Genomic DNA, 23,082 nt, shown 5'->3' on the forward strand with positions numbered 1-23,082 from the left:
ATCTGATCTTGAGATGGTCTATTCAAGACCAATCCAAAACACAGTGGCTGACAGAGGAAGAGAGAATTACTTTCAAAAATGCTGGAGATGCTTCRTGAAAATTAAGGTCTTAGGTTCCAAACTGTTACTTTAAGGTATAATTGACATTTCTCCCTTCTCCCCAACTAAAATGGAGCTAAATTCCAAGTCCAGAAAACAGTAAATTTAACAGAAGTGCCCCAAATGCAGCTACCTGATACTTACACGGACATGCCCTTCATACGCCGTTCCTATGCCTTTCTGCGGATCTATCCCCAAAGGGCCTTTAGTCTGATCGGGAGGGATCGGACATACCGCAGGGGCCTTGTCTGCACAGGTCACGTGGCAGGAGAATCCACATACTTGTGAGGAGGAGGAGGAAAAAAAAAAAAAGAATCTGATGATTATTTCTTCTGCAATGCAAAATCTGTGATAATGATGACGACATATATAAAGTGGCTCGCTCTTTTTTTTTCTTTTTCCTCCAAGTGCATGCAGTTGCCCAATAACTGAATAGTTTCACTGAACACTGCCATACCAATGCAGAAAGGTACGTCTGCATACAGCAGCAGCACATGATTTGGACTGTTTGAACTTCAAATTTTCCCACTTCTAGAGTTGTATGGGTATGTAATTTGGTTTCACGCAGATAAGGAAGAGCCTGATGAAAAGCCCACATTGGAATAATTCGTGTATCATTTTTTCTAGGCCACTGGAAACTCCTCTAAATGATGTATTATATTCTGTGCATACAGAAACCTAATATAAATCAGTCTTGGAAGAGAGAAAATTTAGTACCAAGTAACAAAGCTCTCTTGTGTTTTGCTCTTAGTCATAAAGCAAAACAGCTGTCAGCACACTTGAGCATTAACTGTTGCCCCTTATTGCTATTTTAAATTTAAAATAAACTAAACTAAGCTTATTGCCACCAATCAAAATAAACGTGTCCCCAATTAACTGGGTAATCTGTTATGTAAGATACTCAAAATGCTTGGCTTCCTCTGTTAGAAGGCTGCAGCATGAGAATACAGTTTGTTATGCAAACTGTAAATGCAAGACTCCAGCACTACTGCATCACAACATTTACTGTGCAATTTGCAGCTATAAAAATGTCAACTCCTATTTCTTCTTTTCATACTTACCTTCGCAAGTGCAGCCCTGTCTTATTAAACCAACCATCAGAGATGTGCATTGATTGCATTTTGTTGGGGTATTAAATGATTTCACTACAAACTGGTGGGCTTTAGGCTGTGGAACAGACAGATAAGGACATTAACRCTTTTAACACTTTTGGAGAAGAATAGTTATTTTTTCACAGACAAGAAAGTGTATAAGTGCACTTAAAAAATGTAACTTAATTGTGTTTGCTGAAATGAGACCTGAGTTCCTAATACATGGGCTGAAAATATTCTTTATCAGTGCTTACTGATAACTTACTTACACTAACCCTCTGTAAACCAAACCAGGGAAATTGGACCTTGTCTCAGTACATGAAGCCACTTCCACTGCAGATAGGAAAGTTGCCAAGGTCTGTCTATAAATTATCTCATTGCACTCTAGAAGTTGAATATGTGGGTGTATGTATTTTCTGAAAGGCACATCCAAATGCTTAGCTGCAAGGTCTAATCTGGAAGCAAAATGCCAACCTTTTTCAAAATTCTAATTTTTATGCCAGAAGGAATGCCAGAGTCCGGTTTTACGGTGTCAGGCACAGGTGATTTCAAAATATCCCATCTAAAAGAAAGAGTACAGATGACATGGGTTTTGAAGGGACTTCTCCTTAGTTCCTGGGAACACAGACTATAATCTATGTATGCAATCTGAAATAAGAAAACTCTTGCAAGCCACTYTAATGGTTAGGAATATTAAATTTTTATTTACTTTCCAGTTTTTCAGAGCATAATATATCACACTTAAGGGCTATCCATATTAAATGACAGTTTTACTGTTACACTGGGAGTGTTCTGCCTACAGACGGATGTTTTATTTTYAAACTGTATTTAAAACACTGTTTTAAAAACTAATGCTAAACTAAAAGAAGGTTCCTTAGGAAACATAATAAATTGGAAGACCAATCATTACGCAGTGTCATTACAAAATGCTTGTAAAAATGGAATGATGTGCACAGTACAAACTATGATCACATGCACAGTACTATCAACATGATTTTAAGTGCAAAGACATATGATGATTTTCTAATTGATCTGTTTAAAATATTGCCAACATAACAAGCTACTGCCTGCAGAAACAACTTTCTCAGCTTTTCTTTACACAAATGAAAGAAATCTTCTGCTACTTCTGTCATTTATCGAATCAGTGAGAGAGATCTATTTCAAAGACTTACTTTACTAATTGCAAAAGCACTGTCGAATTTTTACATACAGCAGATTCCTAAGCCATTGAGACACTTCTGAAACCTTTATGCGAAATTTTTTCCTTTAATAGCTTGTATCCTATTCCTCATGTTTGAATATATGCAATTCCTCTGTGAATCAGTGTACAMTGCCTCATGCAGCCAGTAGCAATTTAATTTTGACAACTGATGTAAAATAAGCATTTATGCAAACAAAAAGCATGATGATGGCAAAACTGGAATTYCTTCTCGCAACCCAGAGCTATAATGTTGGCTGTAACGCTCACTCTGCACTGCTTAAAAAGAAAAGTAAATCTATTGTTTCACCTCAGGCCTGCTCTTTGCCTTTTCTCAAAATAATCATCTGGGCTAATCTGAAACATCAGTTTTACTGTATACAGAGCAAAGACGCAGCTTGGTCAGTCAAATGCTGGAAAACGGCCTCTTTTTCTTTTAGCACATCCTCGTTCAACTATTTCCTTCTAATGTCCAAGCTCATGTTTTTCCAAGGATCAAATGCCTACATGCTACTGCACAGGCATGCCTTGTCCAACTTGTCACACCGCATAGCATAAGAATCAGGCTGTTACACTTTAGAAGAGCAACCAGCATTCATATAAAATAACTCCTACAGGCAACTCTAGAAAGATTATTTGGATAAATAGTTCTTACAAAGCTGTTGCTTAGGTGTAGCATTTTCCCCCTTACTACATAGATCATGTGAATGCTTGACTGARTACCTTTGGTGTAGAGAGTCCTGATCCAATATAGGCTGTCCTCATGGTTGGTGTGTGAATTGAACGGGGAGGATGATCCGTAACCTGAACAAAACCCCCAAAGGATTTATAAGACATCAAATATACATAATCAAAGACAGCTTGAGTAAAATGAAAAGACTACAACCTGCCCCCTCACATACCCGCAAGCAGACAAGGAATGAAACCACACCGATTAACGCAGGAAAGGACTCAAGAAAACGGATCTTACTTCTCAGCAAAATGATGTACGAGATTCGTAAGTTATGAAGACAGTTTGTATCTAATAACTGATTCCATACTCTCCAGCCCTAATCAACTGCGTGTGAAAGAAAATTTAATGTTCCTCAAAACACAGTTCACCAATAGTGTAGTAGGCGATTTACAATGTCCTAAATAGTCTCTGCAGGGGAATAAGCTTCACTCTAAACAAAAGGATTTGCAACAGTAATTTTTATGAGATTCAAACTGCTACTAAAAAAAAAAGAAAGCAAATATTTGTCAACATCTAGTACCTCAATTGGTTCCATCTCACTAGCTGTAGAAGGAGACCTTGATCTTGAATGGAGGTGAGACTTGATATCTTCATCTCGTGATGGAGTATTAGACAATGTGAAGTTCTCAACCGAATCGATCTATAGAAACAATTCAAGAGAGGGGGGAAAAACCAAAAACCAAAAAATAAATCAATGACATTGCTTAAAAAAAGAATTCCTGACTCTTACCAAAATAAAATATGGAACTTGTAGAATTCCTAAAGAGAGAACTGAAAGAAAAAAAAATCTGTTTTAAGTAATTCTCTAATTAAGCTACAAAAACTAAAGAAAAATTCTTAAATATGAACACACCAAGATTTCTGCTGAGAGGTGAGTACATGCATAAGAGCTTCTAGTTCAGAGGCCTGATAAATGTTTGAAGAGACTTGTAATTTAGCATTTTTAAAGGCTGAATTTTTTTTAAAACACTACTATTTTGCCCACCTGTAGTAGAGACTTGTTAGGTGTGAATTCCCATATACTTAAATCATTACAATCATATTTATGAGAAAATAAGAAGAAAAAGCAAAGTAAATATTGTATTTCCTTAGGTTAGTGTTAATAATATTCCTAGAGAATTGACTTTTTTTAAAAAATCATTTGAACTACAAAAAGGGAAAACAACTTTACTAGGAATACAGTTTATTCAGGGAGCTATTTTCTTGGTCCTGGTTATACAACAAAACTAAGTCAAACATCAGATAATAACAAACAACAGGGCATACTGGTATGATTAAAAATTTGGGTAAGAAGTCATCTTCAATGAATCTTTGTCAATATAGTTAAAAATCAGAGAAAGACTCTACAAGTCTACACTTTCCATATTAGTTTGGATTTTAAATCTTTTTGAAGTGAGCTGAGAATGCTTTTCTCTGCTAATAACAAAACTAAAAGCTGGGGGCCTAAAGGAGGCTCCGCTGCATGCCCATCTTTTCTGCAGAAATACTATCAATGTTTACCCCGTTGCTAAGGATTCGACTACCTTAGTACTTCATAAAATAAAATATGCAGCAACCTTTATAGAAAACATTTGAACATTACAATGATTTTCTCCTCATTTGCAATTGACACCACACTAAGAATTCCACAGACTGTTTCTGGAGAACAAAAATATATTTTCAAGACAATCTTATTCATGCATATACAGTCCTGTTCTCTAAAAAGTCAGTCATGGTAGTGAACAGGTGCAGTTGCAGATTTTTTTCAAAAACTAGTACTGAGTGTTAAGTTTGATGCCTTCTAGTTTTACCATAGCCTTCAAAAAAATCAGCTGGTGGAGATGAAGTTCATCAGCTTAATCAGCTCAGGCATATTAACATGCCTTCATCCTCTTTCTGTAATGAAAACATAAATTTTCAGAAAGGGATACACCTGTTTTCTACACGTAGATCACACATTTCAAGCATTGTGGCAAAAACTGGCATTGTGGCAAAAATTAGCAGTAAAGCAAACATTCTGTGCTCAGACTTATCAGAAGCAAGTTATAATTGGAAGCTTTATCCAGTACTAGAAACATTGATGCCTTTAAGTAATAAACCCTCAGATATATGACAGTTTCAATTATTTTAAACTTTTTAAAACCAAATCTAAACATGCAGTAATTTGGAGCCCACTCCAAAATCGTTTTAACTCTGAAAAATTCTAACATTTTCTTAATACTGTTATTAAGAAAAAATAAGCCCAGTAAGTAACTGCAGGAGAATTTTTCATAGCAAGAAACAGACATTCCTTCTCTTCTGCAAGTTAAATTCAGAAATCTAACCTATCATCTCATAAATGTTTCCAGATAGATACCTAGAACACTTTCCCTTTCAAAGTGGCATCTGCATATCAAATAACACTTTCATGGCATCTCCTAAAAAAATTAGTACAAGGATAATAAAAATGACAGAACTTTTCTGAAATGTGCTACAAAAGCTTTTGTGTTTTGAAGATAACTGCTGAACTAGTAAAAAAATGTATTTTTACTTTCCTTATGAACATAAAAAAGCCCTCAAAACATACAGAACCTGACCCACCATTACCGAATTTGAGGGGAATTTAACCAACTTTAGTGCAGAAGCTAGGCCTTAAGCTGTGTTACTGACGCAAGTCTTCAGGTTCCTTAATTCAATGAGAAGAATTAAGTACAAAGCAACCTAACTCAACTCTGGCCAAAAACTCAAGTGGACCGTATTAACACCACGAAAACTAGTTTTAAACTAACCCTCTGGATTTTAAAAACCACATTTGGTACTGAATTTAAATAGCTTTGTTGTCTTTCCTGGGACTGCCTAGGTGGTGGTCTACACAGGACTACCTATGTGCTTAGAGGTCTACACAAGGTCACAGGGCAAGACTGAGCCCAGGCTGGCCAGTGCTTAAATATATGTTGAGGAGAGGTGAACTTCTGTATTAGAGCCACAGTGGTCAAAACCAAGGAGTCACAGTAAGCATGCCTAAAGATAGTCATTTCTGCTTTTAACTGATACAATAGATAATTCTGTTATTACAGTAGTTGGTATTATTGTTCATTTATTAAAAATTCAGAGTATTTTTTTTACACCTTCCTTGCCTTCCTATTCTGATTACCATGTGTATATACAAGAAGTAAAAGAAGTAATATGAGTTCAAAATGGACACTACATATCTGGTCTGATAAAGCTTTCATAATATGGTGTTTAGGAAAAAAAAAAAAGAAAGAAAGAAAAAAAAAAAACAGAAAAACACAAGATTAATACGCTGTAACATGTCGAAGTCTGTTTTCCTCACATGAATATTCCCCAGCCCCTTGGGCACTCCAGTTTACCAGTTTTCCCCCTCCCATTCACCTACGCTTGTGCTGTGATATTTTGGCTTCCTTGCTGTGCTCTGCCTCCTGAACGCCGCCGGCCGTCCCCAGGCAATCCCCGAAGCCCTTCCCGAAGGGCAGGGGGGCGAACTGGCCCTCCTCTGAAGCCTGCTCCTTTTCCCAACCCRTTTCCACCTGGCAGCTCGCACCAGGAACTTTCCCACGGAACTGAAAACGTACCCAAAGCACCAGCGCCAGTTACTGGGATTTGCTGCTCGCAGCAGAATTACCAAACCAAAAGTTCCTGAAGCTTTCAGCCCGCAGCTGTAAAGCAACAAAAAGCACAGCAGCAGCAGCAGCAGACAGCAGCAGCAGCACGAGACATGCAGCGAGGTAAATACACAATCCATACATTAAACAAGGGCATGTACACGACAGGCAAAAATAAAGGGCCACAGAGAGTAAGACAGCCTCTTACACGTCTGCCTTTGTTAGCTGGAATACGGGAAGGAGAACGCTGAACAGAGAAAGGAGGAGAATATGTTACAAAACCAGACAGATCGACACACACACCCGCCCAGAATTCACCACGCTGTATGTTCAGATGCAGTACTGTAGACAAACATGTACATGTTCATCTTTAAACGTATCTTGAAAACAACATATTCTGGGGCAACAAGAGGAAAGAGACATCAGACTTTAAAATAACCACGTCTTTTCTCTGTAGTTTTACACTGGGCAACAGTGAACTGCAGACTATGTTAGACTGACTAAGCATCACTTGCAGTCAGCCTCTGTGTTCTGAGCAAGAAGGACAGRGCAATCTAAACAGGTATCTCTTAAYATATTCCTTTTAAAATATCATTAAGAACTAGAATTATTCTAAGCTTAAAGAATTACGAATGTGCAACTACAGTCAGGGCTCTCACTACAGACCACTGAGAGTAAGTACTCCGTTTAGTATTTAATAGTGGCAGTTCAGAGCATGATTTATTCTGTGGTTATTTACAAAGTTCACATTTGTTTAGTCTAACAAAAGCCCCCAAGGAATGTGCATCAGGGCAAATGTGCAGGAGGATTTAAGAAAGCTATTTTTAATTCATAATGTATTAATAACAGGGGGAAACAATCTTTTCTAACAAGTGAGAAAAAAGATTTTGTTAGAGAAATAGTAGATTCCATTTTATTGTTATTAAATAATCATAAATTCAATTTTAAATAAAACAAGTTGATTGCTTCCAAAAAGTAGAGAGATACACAAGGCTAAGCCTTGCAAAAAACCTAACACTTCCATTATAAGACGCTTCCTCACGGACATAAGAAACTTAACATCTAAATGATGTTACGGAGAGATGGCCAGGGAAACACAGGAGAAACAGCTGTGAAGATCTCRAATTGAATTATTATTGAGTCATTGGAGGTGTTCTCCTTCCCCTCTAAAACCAGAAACCAGGGGCAGCAGAACTGACTCCTGCTCCTCTTTGCGCCTTCCTGCATGCACAGGAGACACAAGGATCATTTCTAGACACACGGCCTTTCCCAGCCAGGAGAATTCAGGCACCAGCTCTGTCGAACTGTCCAAGGATACTYTCCATGTTGAGGACATGAGAAGGGACAGTGGGAACCACAAGCGGCTGTTAGCCATCCGCATAGTGAGCTACTATCGCTGTTGCTCAGCATCTGCAGGCTACTGTCAGAGGCAGCTGGATATCCATTTTTATTTTTCCTCCGCAGAAGTTGTGAAATTATCATTTTCCCGTTGACACAATTGGAGTTAACTACAATAATTCAGAGTTCTATGTGAATTCACATTCACAGCGACAACTACATTACCTGCATGGCAGACACAGAAGGCATTACCCACCCTAACAAACTTCAAATGCAATAGTGGGCCAAACCCAGCACTGCTCACACATCTATATTGCGTAGACTTCAGAGACCTTGCAAAGAGTGCTACGCAAAGGCACTGCATCTTAATTTTATACTCCCTCTGTCACTTCAGAATCAAGTAGAGAGGCTGGAGAAACCACACAGGCTGTTAGCAATATTTCCTTTGGGTTCGTGATTCCTGGAGAGGTCTTCCTGAAACCCCTGCGGTATTACAGYGCTGCACGACCCCGAGGGCTCCTAATTCTTCCTTAGCCATAATGTGCTGGACTCTCTCACTTCTCAGGCTTGACTGAGAACAGACGCAGCTCTTACRGGAGATGTTACAAGAAACATTACCCTTCAAGGTAACTACAGTCAGAAAGTGACACTGAAAGGAGAACGGAGGTCACACCTGGTAGGGAGGGCTGTTCACTTTTAAAAAGACCCTTAGTTTCATTCAAATTCTCCCTAATATACTGACACTGGACCTACTTAATGATCTAAAACATAAATAACCATTAATTCTGGCAATTCAGAGCCGTGTACTACAAAACTATAAATGAATCAATAATGGTCTAATAAATGAAAGATGCAGAACTGACTGTGCAAAAAYGTAATTAAATACCTCCTTCCACCTATAAATGGGGACATCAGCTTTAATTTTCTTTCTAATAAAATCAGGTAACTACAAAAGTCTTATTTATATCTTCTTGTCTTTCATCTCTTTTCTTCATGCAGTTTTCTCTGGGTGAGAGAGGCTAGCCTCTACCAGTCAGGTCCAGAAACACGCTCTTCTCCAATGAAACTGAGGAGGGGGGAAGCCCTCCTGTTGGGCTCGATTTGAAGATAATAATCCAAGTTTGATTCTGTGTGTATAAGCTATACACATGCAACAACATACAGGTTAATACCTGGAATTTCATCAAAGACTGAAAGACAGGTATTTGAAAAGATTTGATCTGTGTGGACAAATCTAGAAGARTGTCTTAAAGGATGTACCCCAGCCATGGAGATTTTTTCACTTGCCTAGGTGAAGAATAGGATACTGTCAAAAATGCTGTTTGTGAAAAAACATGCTGTCTTCTTAAAGAAAAAAAAATGAGGGGCAGTGTTTTATTTTGCATTTATTGATGTCTTTCAAGACTAATTAGATAGCAAACAAGAAAAGTTAGGATAAGTTACCTCTGCCAAATAGAAAATGAACAATTACTCCCATATATGCAGTTTATTACTATTTAATAGGTCTTGGGAGAGAGTAACACGTATTTCTAAAAGTAACTTTATATGAAAGAAGTTGCTGATCTGAACTAACTATTCACAATATTCTGGCAATACAGACCCTTCTTTAATGCAAGTAAGGGATATAAATGTTATTTATTTATTAGTAAGTCAACAACACAGAAAACTGTACTCTACAGCCCATACACTATACCCACTTTATCACATCATTCACAACAGACATTTCTACAGTAAAATTAATTATTCTGCATTTTAATGCAACTGGGACCATACTATACTACCAAATACTTATGTATAGATGTGTGTGTATGTGTATACACATATATACAAACACACACAAACATACACACACAATATACATYGAGAGTTGTTACGGACAGTTCTCCACAAAGGATGCATAATACATATTTGGATTTTAAAATATTTGTAATTATATATGCCTACTACTTGGGTCTGGAAGAAATATAATGCAGTCAATTTACAGCTTTTAACATAATTCCCTTAGTATGTAATTAGCCAGGTAAATATTTCAGCATCATCCTGATTACAAATTAGTGTTTCAAATGACAATAAAGAGAGATCAGGAAGGTCACTTCAGTTATAATTGAGATTACAATGATTCATATGTTAAATATAAAAAAAGAAACAATATTTTATTTGAGTTCACAGAAATCAATTGTATGCAAAGAAAATATGGTCACTGAAGTGACCAGAAAAGTTCTGGAAACATCTAATGAAGTAGCAACTAAAGTATTAACATGAAGCAACAAAATAAATGAAATAAACATGTCAGTGATTTTAGAACCATTTTCTAGAGGCCACATCAGTAGATAAGGCCCCAAAGCAGCTTCTCCACATAAGAGAAAACCTTTTGCAATTAAGAAATCATCCGCACCAAAAGAAAAACAACTACATTAAAATTGCACATCTGTCTATACAGATAGATGTAAATAAGCTATTACAGAACTATCTCTCTTCTTCCCTGCCCTGACAGAATTTTTAAGTTGACTGCATTACTGTTTGAATAGCCCAAATCAATCAACTGATCTCTTTTATTGAGGGATTTACTGGTTTGAAAGTTGAAGACTTACGTCATCCATAAAATCAATCAATGAGGATGAAGAGGAAGAAAACGAATCCTATTTTAATGAAAACAGCAGGAAAAAAAAAAGAGAAAGAAAAAAGGAGAGAAAGAGATGGATAAAGAAAACTGTTCAGTAAAAAAAAAAAAAAGAAGTAAAAATAAAGAATTGAAAATAACTAGCACCAGTAACAGTTACTTCCGAGAAAATTTTCATTAATTGCCTCTATCAGGGACAATTAAGTGTTAACTGTCTACCCACATAAAACCAAATGTTTTTTCACCCTTCACTCAATAAATCATTCCTACATTCCAATAGGATCTTTATTTTAAAAATAACTTGTAAGAGAAATGAGTAAAAAAAATAYATATATATATATTAGTTCTGAAGATTTCATCAGAGAACAATTATTTAGTGAATATGCCATGAAAAGTAAATTAATTTTGGAAGCTTAACAACACCAGGGATTACGTTTTTTCATAAATCCATATGATGAACTTGTGTAATCACCCCCAAAAAACAGAATGAATAGGGCAAAATTTTAGGCTAATGTGTAACTTTAAAGGTGATGTCTTATCCCCACTGAATTCAGTCTTAATTTGATAATCAATTTGAATACGACCAGTATTTCATCCCAGTTGCTTTTGTAAGAGAAAAATGATGCATTGCTTACTTTTTATTAAAAGGAGAAGATACAAAAAATGTGTAGTTTAATTTTAAATTTTTATATCCAGTTTTTCTATCTACATTAATATTTTGTCCAAAAGTGACAGAAGAATTAAACAGTGCTATTTTTTTATTGTATAGGATCTGTGGAGAGGAAATGAATAGTAATTACTTGGACTTAATAAATCTTTGTGTAAAATGAATAAATTATGAAAAAACTTTAAAAATATACAGTATCTATGACTTATGGAATGCATTCAAGAATTATTTACATTTTTATTTTCATTTTTACTACACAAGTATCTGCAATACATAGTATTTTCCTCAACAAAGAGTAAGGTTGCTTGAACACCTCTGCTTTATATGTTCATTAGGAAATTGGGAAAAATTCTGTATACAAGATTCTAAAGAGAATTCACTGTGATTACTAGCACTCAAGAGAAGAGACTCAACACTGTAAATAACAATTTTCACATATTGTTATATACAAATACAGATGGAAAGTGTGATTAAAATACAGTAGCAAGCTCTAAGCAATTATGCACACAATCTGCATATAACAGCAAGAATAAAAAATTCCATTCACTAACAAAGAAATTTAAATTGCTGTACACTTACTTCAAATTGATCCAGAGCAGAGGTAGGCGCATTCAAAAATGCCAAGAAAGAATTCTGTGAGTCTTGGTGCTTTACACCTAGAAAACAGCAGCAAGTTTTTACGCTAGAGAAAAGTGACCTTTTCATGGAGGACCTTTGCCGTGCTGAATCAGGCTTTGGGTATTCACCTGAGCTATTACTTTTTAATGAGCTACCACATTTGGTCTGTTTTCCAGAATAAAAGTTGGTTTTGTTTTTGTTTTTTTAAATATATACACCCACTAAGCAAGTAGCATATGTCTAATTAACCTCTTCCAAACTACGAAGCGTGATGTGGATGCAGCTTTTATTTTCGGTATGTGCGTGTCCATTACACAGAAGGGCCWGGTTCCTCACGTGCTGACGTCCATTTACAACACACACTGAATCRCACACAGGTGTGTACGCTAACACAGCAGGTGTCTGCCCTGATCACCCTCCGGCTAGTCTTCTGCAAGAAGACAGCTTTAGCAAACATCAAAAATACAGGGCAGGCTGTTAGGGGAACATGCCAAATTTGCAAGCAATCTGGGTTCCTTGACCCATACTCTAGGCTCATCTGCTACCACCACTTCTGAATGCATTAGTGTAAYAGAGCCCTGGTTAAAGCTTCAAACGCTTCTGCCTTGCTACACCAAAGACTGGTTTGCAGCCAGCGAGCAGAACAGCAACCCTGCATCCTCCGAGGCCACAGAGGTTGGTGTAACTTGAGTGTAATTTGAACGTGTTTTGTCTGATCTTTTTTAGCATAATTCAAATCCCAGCATGGGTGTATTTAATCACATATGCATAAAAACCCTAGCTGCCTGAACAATATGGACGTATAACATATAATGACCAAAGGCTGCAGGAATGTTTGCAGCTCAAAAGATTGATGCAATTACAACTCTTTTTTTTTTTTTTTTTAATATATATTTCAGTATCTTGCTTTACCTGGCAATACCGCCCTGCTTGTTCTAAATACAACCCCACAGCCAATAAGATGAAAAGTTATAAAGAACCTTTTCCCTTTAGAAATATAAATACACTAAAAACCTACTAGAAGACTAAAACTCATTCTCAACTTATTCTGTATTTCACAGAATCATCCTTTGTGTTTTTCTCCATCCTGCTAGTTTTCCAGAGTATATTTACCAAGAGGAAAGGATGCACATACTAATCTAAACAGTCCCTTCCTAGAAATTAATTACTATACATAGGAAGTTACTCTGCCACTGTCCATTGACTGCATTTGAATCCTGTATATGGTTCATCATTCAAATATTAATATATTCTACTTACAAGAAACAATCTAGTCCAAAAACAATAAGGATTTTGGATTAAGGTATGTTTCTATCAAAATACTTTTAAAAATTCCAATAGAATAGTATTCATTTACTTCTGGCAAAAGCAAAATAATTAACTTTTCCTTGAATCATATATATTTATCTCTATTTCCACAAAAACAATAAAGTTTTAACACTGGAAAAAAAACATGGTAAAACATTAATTACAAATACTTAACAGATTGTAACCATCCATAATATTTAAGGCATTTCAAGAATCTATAAATGAAAGCTAAAAATGACAAAGTATCATCAGGGAAATGCTACCAAGAGTTCCTCTACAAGAACTCAAGTAAGTATAATGCTGATACCAGTGCCAAGCATCAAGACGAACTAACAGTAATTCCCTAAATTTTATTAGCTGATCAGCACCAGTCATTCCTGAATGTTCTGTATAGGCTTATATTCTTTCACCAGTCAACGAGCACTATACATAGCATATGAATCTTAGTTGCAATACATTATTGATTGACACTGCATGAGCTTATAAAGGCTGAACAATATTTAATATCATTATGCAGCAATTGTTGCCAGAGTTTTGCAACTTCAGAGTTCAGTTTCCCTAGAAAATCCGGTAATTCAGTTTAGCTTGAAAAGTGACTTCTTCCTCATGAACTGTAGGATACAAATATTACAACTACCATAGGAACTGAAAAGAATCAGCCAAATCATTAATCATTTCTCAAAGATTTTTTAATTTCAAAATTACCAAAAAGTCTCCTCCAAGCAGCAATGCTAAATACTATCGGACAGATGCAACAGAAATTCTAGAATATACTCTTACACATCTACAACAAAGCAAACATGACCACATTGGTCACTAAGTGGTCACAAAGCCACAGTAAAGCCATTCCAGAAACCATGAGTGCTTCCATAGCTGCTTTTCTTAGCATARACAGGCCCAAACATTAATAAATGAAGAACACATTGATTAGTGATTAGCCATTCCCATCACAAAGGGGGAAAAAAAGAATTATAAATTCTTCTATATTTCTAACAGTTTTCTAGTCAATCACTGTACATATGGCAAATAAAAATAATGCAATAATGCAATTTCAATCCAGAYAATAGCTTACTGGTTCAAGTATATCAACAAAACTGAAGAATATTACAAGTACTTATTAGAAGTGCAAAAACAACTGCTGTGGGTACATCTTACCATGCATACTTGTGCTCACACTTTGAATGCCAAAGTCTCTTGGTATCATATATCCTGTACTTCACTTGCAAGATGACACATTTAATTGATAAGATGTACCCACTAATGTGAAAAATGTTCTTATTTACTTGGATATCAGTTGCCATACCCTTTTCTGATCTAAGCTCTTCTGTCTCCTTTTTCAGTCTTTCAATATCTGTCAACAGTTCCATGTTCTTCTTCTCAGATTCTTGCAATTTACTTCAAAAGAATACAAACAAAAACCCTATGTAAATACTGAGAACYTGTGATATAAGCCTCTCTTTTTTTCCCATCTCTGCATGTTATTTGGACTACTACTCAGTTAAAATCAATGCCCAGCGAGTTGCAAGTCAAATGAAGAAAGACATCATCAAATGCAAGAATTAATTTAGAAWTTTGTTAGGAGCTGTTTAATATGGTATCTTAAGAAACAGAATTAGTAATTAACTGTTTCTGTTTACCCTTTAGGYAGGCTCATGTCTCTAATTTTTAAGTAACTGTGTGAGCCTGTATCCTGGGAATGAGAAAAAAAGACCACATGTATTTTTAAACTTGAAACCAGATGTTTAATTTGTTAATTCATCATGTCCGCAAGACTAATAGATTATGTTGAACTATTTTTCTTCTCAGTTATTCCAGTTAGTTGTTTCAATGCTTCCTGATCCACGGCAGACAAGTACAACTACTATGCATTTCCACAGTACCCACTTTGCCTATCAAAGCAAATACTGCCTAGTCTATTCTTAACAGATCTCACTGCTGCCCATTACCATGTCTTCTGGCCTGAAAAATACTAATGTAAGGTGGACAAGGTATTCCCATTTTACAGATAATATCCTGGTATCTCAGCTCTGTCCAGCTGATTTCCCAAAGCTGCAAAACAAGTCAGTGCTCCTCAAATACAAGTAAGAGGAGAAATTCATCATTTTGCTTGTATTTGAAATTCCTTTCTCGCATCCTATTCTCTTCTCTGCTAAGGGCCCTTTCCTCCCCTTGTACTGTCCATCTATGTGCTTAGATACTGGGCAGCATGACAGGTATGTTACTGTAAAAATTATTTTTATAGAGAAAACTGTAAGAGAACAGAATGAACATGAATTTAAGGGGAGGTTCAGAAATCCTACTTCAACCTGCACCAATTCAAAGAACTAACATTGCATCTCCAACTCAATGGTATCCATAATTTGGAAATGTAACTATCAGTAACTATTAGTATACTGATGGACCAATTTTCTTCTTGTGGCATATTTGCCATGCTTTATTTTAATTCAAATTTTCACATATTATGAGAAGTATGCAACCAAAATGTATTTTGCATTTGATGATCTTTTCGCATTTTAGCTATTAAAATCTCTTTGCTTAATAAATAGAGTTAAGAACTTGTAAAAGGAAACAGAATAGCAGCCGAAGAAATTCATGCCTTTCTTTTTTCAGCAGAACACGTAGTGGTTAGCAGTAGTGCAAGCTCATTCATAAATGTGTCTCAAATCCTAATTTGAAGGATTCTCTTGTAGGTACAGAAAAGCACATGTTCTGTCTTTGATTTTTCTGTCAAAACTAGCAAAGTAAACAACAGGAGCTAGTTTCAATTGTGGGTGTTACAAAGAAGATTCATGCCACTTAACCTGTTTTCATAAGGTGTTGAAAGATTTCCTTCCTACTAACTCTGGGGCACTGCTGACCTGAGTTGGATTGAAGCTAGAGACATAAAAATGAAATTTCTCGCTACTAAACCCCTGCTTCAGCCATTTACTCTACTCAGGAATAAAAATTCATAATCTTACACAGGCACATCTTATTACTCTGCAAATCAGTGTGCAATAATTGACTTTTATCAGCTAACCCAGCATAGCTATCAATAGAACAGAAAAGAATACTTTGTAAGATACAAAAACAAACTCTGCTTGTATTTGAACTTGTTACAACTAGGCGAGATTGTGTTGTTAAAGATAAGYGTCTCCTGAAAGTCTTCCAGATCTTCCAGATTCCAAATTTTCACAGTAATTTTTCAACTGATCTTACAATAAAAAGAGATATGGTCTTTTTTTCCCATTTGGATATAAGAAATTGACATATCATTCATTATCCATTTTTGACAGATAAGATAGTTAGAATTGTAGCTTGATGACTCTCCCTAGAAAGTGTCATAGCCAAYGACCATTTAGAACAATTCAGTCTTACCACTCCGTAGAGATACAGGAAGCTTTGACTTTATTCAACTCATCTTGAATAGCCTGTTTGGCTCGGATTTCAGCATCGAGAGCTGACTGTAGTTCCAACCTTGCTGACATATCTAGTTTTGCAAAGCGACGCATCTTCCAGGGCATATCCTAATAAAGAATAAAAAGAGGAAGAATAAAGAGCAGAGGGAAAGAAGGCAGCAAATGAAGAATATAATCAACTTCAACAATTATGTTCTTCAGTCTATTATGTTTTCAACATAAGAGTTCATCAATTCTGAAACACCGAAAAATCCCCGAGAGTATTATTATTGTTATAATTTTTAAACTCAAGTTATAAAAGGCAAGATGACTGTCTTATGCTGTCATAGTCTCCAAAGCAAAGAGACTTTAAATTCTAGTTTTGATGTTCATTCATTCAAATGACAGTTATGTAGACTCATGCAAGAATGTTCACATKTTGTCAAAGATTTCAAGGTTTTCATGATGYAAAGTATCCTTTCAACAAATCTATRTAAGATTTTAAAGTAGCTACCTAACTAAAATCACAGATAAAAATCACTTGTTAAATTAGTTGATAAAAATTTGCTATTCAGTTATTCAGAAGGGGAAGGAAATTTAACTTTTGAGTTAACAGTAACAATAACCTGCAGACAAGTTATCACTGGAGTTGAAACTACAAAATTACTGTTTTTTCAAACCAAAAAATTTCTGAGAGATGGAGTTGGGAGTCTTACAGTTGCTCTTGCACCCAAACTGGAGTTCCTCAGGGCCTCTAGTTCTTCCGTCATTTTGGAGGCCAAGGCTTGAAGATAACCTCGAGCATCTTTTTCRTCACTCACCCTAAACAGTATGGTAGAAGAAAGCAAGCATTTTAACCAAACAATTTAAAGAAAAAGCAGAACTCTCTTTAAAAAAGCAGTAACTAGAAACAGAAAAAAGCAGAATGCAAAATCAAAATCAAAAAAGCCAGGAGAACAGAAAAAATGAAATACAAAACCATATAAAACTAATCTTTTGCTGCTTTGCAGAGTTCCATTAAACAATATGCATGGCTAAGACCAGGAATAAAGAAAGAGGAACTAAATAGCTAAATAAGTAATAATGTCTAAGTATTACCTAAGTACAAATATCAACTACTTGAAATTCAGRTTGTGTCAAAGAAATCTTCTAGGTTTAAATCTACTTTCAGGGAAGAAATTAAAACAAATGCTATATGCAATAATAATTAACTCACTCAAATARCATTGGAACTAGTGACTTTCTTTCTGAGAACTCTCTTGCTACTGAATCAGTTGGCTATGAGAACTAATCATTAAACATTCTTGCTATTATTTCAAGAAATAATGATTAAATTRAAGAGAATCTAATTCTAATCTTATTAAACAGCGTAAGCCAGGTGAGGCTCTCTTMTCCTCTGAACTTTCTTTCTACCAATACAGGCTTTCTGAATGTAAACACATCAAAGAAAAGGCAAGTCTGTTTTTCAGATTCTTTGATCATCAGTTAAAAAGAAAATTCTTTCCTTGATTAACCACAGCAGTAGATTCTTTTTTCACTTTGTCTCAGGCATTAACATTGAAAAGAAAGTTGCTAAAACCTCAAGGAAACTGAATAGCTTATGAGAAAACCTTTAAAATAAAAAAAGGGGGGGGGGGGGACAAAAAAGCATATTTCCTATCACTTTAACATGTCTGGCTCTGAATATACTCAGCTTATCCATGGCAGAGTAAATTCTGTTTTGYAATGCCTAAGTCATAGGCAAGCAGGTCTGAGAGAACAGTAGTCTAACATACCACAGMTTAAGTCACAGTTACCTCTATCAACTCTAACCATAGAAACGTTTCAGGTGTGCTCTAAGTAATGGTCCCTGAATAGTCTGAAATTTGAATAATTTGAAATTCTTTTCCCAAGAAAGGAAGAGTACAGTTTTTTCTGCTTTGTGCAAATTACCTTCTCCCTGTCTCCTGATCCTTCCTTACTACTAATCCTGAGGAGACTGGACCAGAGGTGAGCAAGTTCTCCAGAACTGAATGATGAATTTGTCTCCTAATGACCTCTGCAGAAAGGGATGTTCCCTCAATGCATACAAAACAATTTATCTGAGTGATGCTATAGGGCTCATACAGATAGTAAATACAGAAAAGGTATAATTTCCAAGTTCACAGTTCATCACTGAAAACAATTTAACGTTTCAATAAAGGTTTCTAGGTAGTCATCAGGAGGCAGTAAAGACAAGAGAGCACAAACTCTGAACTGCCACGGGCACAGGAGGGCACTGTCATACCGTCCTTTGGCAAGATTACGGYGTAAATGCCATAGGTCGAATATTTACAAGTTGCAGTGAGGTMTGGATATAGAGTTTTAAGACGTACGCAAATTTTAAGATTTATAGAAGGAAAATTGCTTTAATATAGAGGAAGCTAATGCAAACACCACAGAAATTGCCACAAAACACCYATCTAAAATAAAAAAATAAGCTTTTTYATTTTATTTTGGGCTTTACAGTCTTTCCCTTCTGTTTATAAGGGATGGGAAGAAACGTAGAAGAGAACCACGTTCTGTTTCTGTTAAAGMAAATAAGAATTTTAATATGAATGAGTCAGTATTTTTCCCCAAGGTATACTAGAACATAATAAAAGCATCATATAAACTTTTTTCCCCCATAACATTCTGGATGAAACACATTTTGAGTGGCAGATAAAGATGGTTTTGTCACATGCTCAAATATATTGAAAGTRTAAGACTGCTATGAAAATTAGAAAAGAGGAAAGATGTGAGAATTAGCACAAAATGCACTGGGAGGAATATAATGGAATGCATAATAAAGAAAACAGTATAAATACAGACAGAAAGTGTGAGGCTTTCAAGGTGAGAAAGTGATTTCTAAAATCTTTTCTGTTTTTGTACATCAAGAAAACTTAACGTTATTCTGATCTTCTCTCTTTTTCATGACACACAATCTTTGCAGAAGAAAGCAGCAATGTCAAATTAAAAATAAGTCAGCACCTTTTTAAACATTTYTAATTAAAGCTTATAAATGCTAAGCATCCAATCATGGCATATATATCTTTCCTCATRGAAGATGAGGAATCACTTCAGGTATTTGTTTCATAAAGCACAGAATTTTCAAGCTCTGAGTACTGGAAAGCTGCAAATGCAAAACCTCACAGAGATGTTTCACAGAACATGTACAATATAGAAGATAAATATATATATAAAAGGCAGGGGGGGKTTGTTTGTTTTTTACAAAAATCTATATTTCAAGCAAATTCCTCAGACTATTAAAGATGACAAATATAAACAGTTAGTACAACTTTGATATAGGTTTGTTATCCACTAGATGGCAACATTCTCTGGATAATCATACATATATTGATAAAATATTCTATGAACACAGGAGTTTTTGGAGCTTTTTGTTTTGTTATTATTTTGCTAGGTGTTTTTAGTTGATTGGGTTTCTTTTAAAAGATAAAGTAAGAATGGTAAAGTTACTCTTACTAATGTTTCATTCCTTGCTTCTCTTTGCAGAGTCCTAATAAACATAGTAAAAGWCCTAAGAAAGGAAAGTTCTTTAGACACTTGCTTCTTTCCTCAAAATTTAGATTAGGTTAACTCTTCTGTTCTCATGTATAACTGAACTCTCTTAGAAGGTTAGTTCATTAACTATAGAACTATAGTGATATAGAGCAATTATAGTGAGAGTATATAGTGTATATACAGTACAAATTCCTGTATGATTAAAAAGCTGGCTCTTAGTTGGAGCTGTTGAGAAATTTATAATCCTTCCATCTATCACCTCCTCCCCCAAAACTRCATGAAAAATGATCAAAATCCTGATAAACTTCAAATAACCACTGACAAATACCTGACATTTTCTTTGTCAGGCTGCTGTGTAATCAGATTTCCTGAGCCTCAGCATCTGGAATATTTCTGTAATACAAAAGGAACCCAGAAGACTAGAGATTTTTGCTAACAAAAAGGGGTCTTGAAGCCCCTGGACTCCATGCCAAGCTACATCTCACTTCATTTAAAAAACCTCAGAACAATCTGAGGCCTATGACTCCCAATTCTGTTGTAGTTTCTCAAAGCTTTCAAATTTCTGTCTTCATGGAGGTTTAAAACCTCCAACTTCATTTTTCCTCCCTCTCTTCCAAAATATAATTATAAAATTCCTTCTCAAAATTCTCAATATTTCCTTCTGCTCCCAAACCCTGAAATCTCCCCCACACCTCTAGAATCTCTATTTTACAGATAATTAACTTCTGATTATTTTTAACTCAAACACAATGCATCTCAGAAATTTTCAAGTTCTGAGTTTCTTATACTTGAATTTCTCCAGAAGTTTTGCTAGTTATTTGACATACCATTACACACTAAAGTCTTTCCCACAATTTGTGTGTGCTTCTTCTGAGAGCAACCAGGTTCCAAATTACCTTGGGACTTCCTAAGGTTTGATTTAGCATAGAAGTTATTTTTCTTTTTATAGAAAATCAGTAATTAAAATAAAAATCAACCACACTACGGTTGGCTGGAAAGACCTCTAGATTACAATGAGACTATTAGCTGAAACTTCTGAGTACCAACAGTTACAGCTTCTCATCTCACCTAAACATAAACATGATGTCCAGTCTATGCATGGATAAATGAGGTAGAGTTTGCCTCATCTATCTATGATGATACAGAATTCTTCATTCAATTTAGATGTCCAAGCCTCCTTTACAATTGACAGAAACAGACACTTCTATAGTACTAGCCACCTGATTTATCTTTGCTGTCTACCATAGGACCATTCTAAAATTAGGTTAAATGAATCCCACTCAGAGAGGTTAATAACTTAAGATTCTTGCCAAGTACTCTGGGAACCACTACCAAAGATTTCCACTGACCTCCTTTCTGCAGCAAATCTGAAATACAGTACCATGGCTGAAAGACTCATTTTTTTCAGTGACTGTATTAACCTAATACGCAATGAATCTCTTCCTCATCTGCCATAGGAAAATTTATAGCTGACTATATAAGCCTCAATATTTCTTATTCTTGCCAAGGAATGATGAATAGTTTGGATAATATAAGCTTGTCAATCTAATTGTCAGCCATTATGGCTGAATGATCCATGAGAGTCTATTGCCACCACATCGGAATTTGCAGTGAAATTTTGATTCAATTACATATTAAAAAGTTGGCTATATTTATGGTCTCTTGGAAAACAGTATCAAAAATAAAAAAGTTTTGGACATTTGCCAGAAGTAAGGTGCAAAAGAGCACAATAAGGGAGCAGCGAAAGGCTAAGGGGAATGTGATAAGCCATTAAAATTACTTGCATTCTATAAAAAAAAAAAAAAAAAAAAAAAAAAGAATAGTTTAGAAGGGCTCAAGGAATATCAGCTGTGAATGAAGCAATAACCTTAACCCAAAATGTGGGCTCAACCAATGCGGAAGATTTCCTAAGAGATCTATTAGACTATGATAAAATACTCAAAGGAAATAYTGAACTCCTTAGGCTTCTGCTACTTAAAAGATGGCTAGAATAAACCCCTGAACCATCATACGGACTTATAAAACCAGGCAGTTAATTTCATCTACAATTTCCTATCCTTCAAGACTCACAGCACTAAAAAAAGATGGTAGCCTAAAATCATTTTTAAGAAGCAGAAGGTATGCTCCCAAAATACAATACTATTAAAATAATATTTTATTGGAAAATCTGTTTGCTTTGCAGAGGGAGTCTACAAGCTTTACCCTAATATATCAGATACAAGGCATTAAGGTGTCATAAATGTGATGTGAACAGGTGTGGATTTCAATTCCATGTTTTTCTTAAGAAAAGAGTCTTGTAACTGCTTAAATAAGATTCGTTTCCTTTTTCTTTTACAGTGTTCATCACCGTTACAGATGTTTAAAATACTTAATATACTGCCCCTTGCCCTTTGTTCAAATGCAAGAAATCCCAAAATAAGGGCCTAGTTTTAGTATGCAGTGCTGAACTCAGTGGATAGCTGATGGAACTACCACATTACCAGGGCATCAAAAAGAAAATTTAAACACAAACTGAAAAAAAAAGAGAATTTGAGACAAGATATGGCTTCACAATGCTAAACAAAATTTAACATAGGCAGATAGAATTATGGAGAAAAATGAGATGCGTACAGCAATTAGAAAAAAGTTTGCCTTGATTACAGCTTTTGTTTCTTTAATGTTTGCTGAGAACACATTTTTAACGTGAATCTTGATGTTTTAATCCTCTGTCATAAAAAAAAAAAAAAGGATCAGCAAAAGTGGTATCTTCAGTTCTGAAAGTTACTTCACGTTCCAGATCCTTTTTCACTGAGTGTTTTTTAGAGATTACAAAAACYGCAATCCCAAGCTTCTTTTACCCCCTCTGGCATGTCTGATTATATGCAAGATACTTTATCATATATCTGAACCACGTCAATACTACATTCTTAAAATATTACACCCTCATATAAATT

General features: G+C 35.5%; 1 protein-coding gene across 4 annotated transcripts in view; it reads right to left on the minus strand.

The window, feature by feature from the left end:
- The window catches only part of CDC42BPA (CDC42 binding protein kinase alpha), a 189,823-nt gene that overhangs the window by 31,747 nt on the left and 134,994 nt on the right, over positions 1–23,082 (minus strand). For all 4 annotated transcript variants that reach the window (XM_085325807.1, XM_085325806.1, XM_085325809.1 and 1 more), the window contains 8 exons: positions 17,347–17,452; positions 16,611–16,759; positions 14,557–14,648; positions 11,907–11,983; positions 3,642–3,761; positions 3,112–3,192; positions 1,161–1,266; positions 244–380 (listed from right to left, as the gene is read on the minus strand). In XM_085325807.1, coding sequence (XP_085181933.1) covers positions 244–380; positions 1,161–1,266; positions 3,112–3,192; positions 3,642–3,761; positions 11,907–11,983; positions 14,557–14,648; positions 16,611–16,759; positions 17,347–17,452 — 868 coding nt within the window. The remainder of the gene's footprint in view (positions 1–243; positions 381–1,160; positions 1,267–3,111; positions 3,193–3,641; positions 3,762–11,906; positions 11,984–14,556; positions 14,649–16,610; positions 16,760–17,346; positions 17,453–23,082) is intronic.

The sequence above is a fragment of the Rhea americana genome, unplaced genomic scaffold (genome assembly GCF_003343005.1).
Source record: "Rhea americana isolate MKP2758 unplaced genomic scaffold, rheAme1 scaffold_123, whole genome shotgun sequence".
Lineage (NCBI taxonomy): Eukaryota > Metazoa > Chordata > Aves > Rheiformes > Rheidae > Rhea > Rhea americana.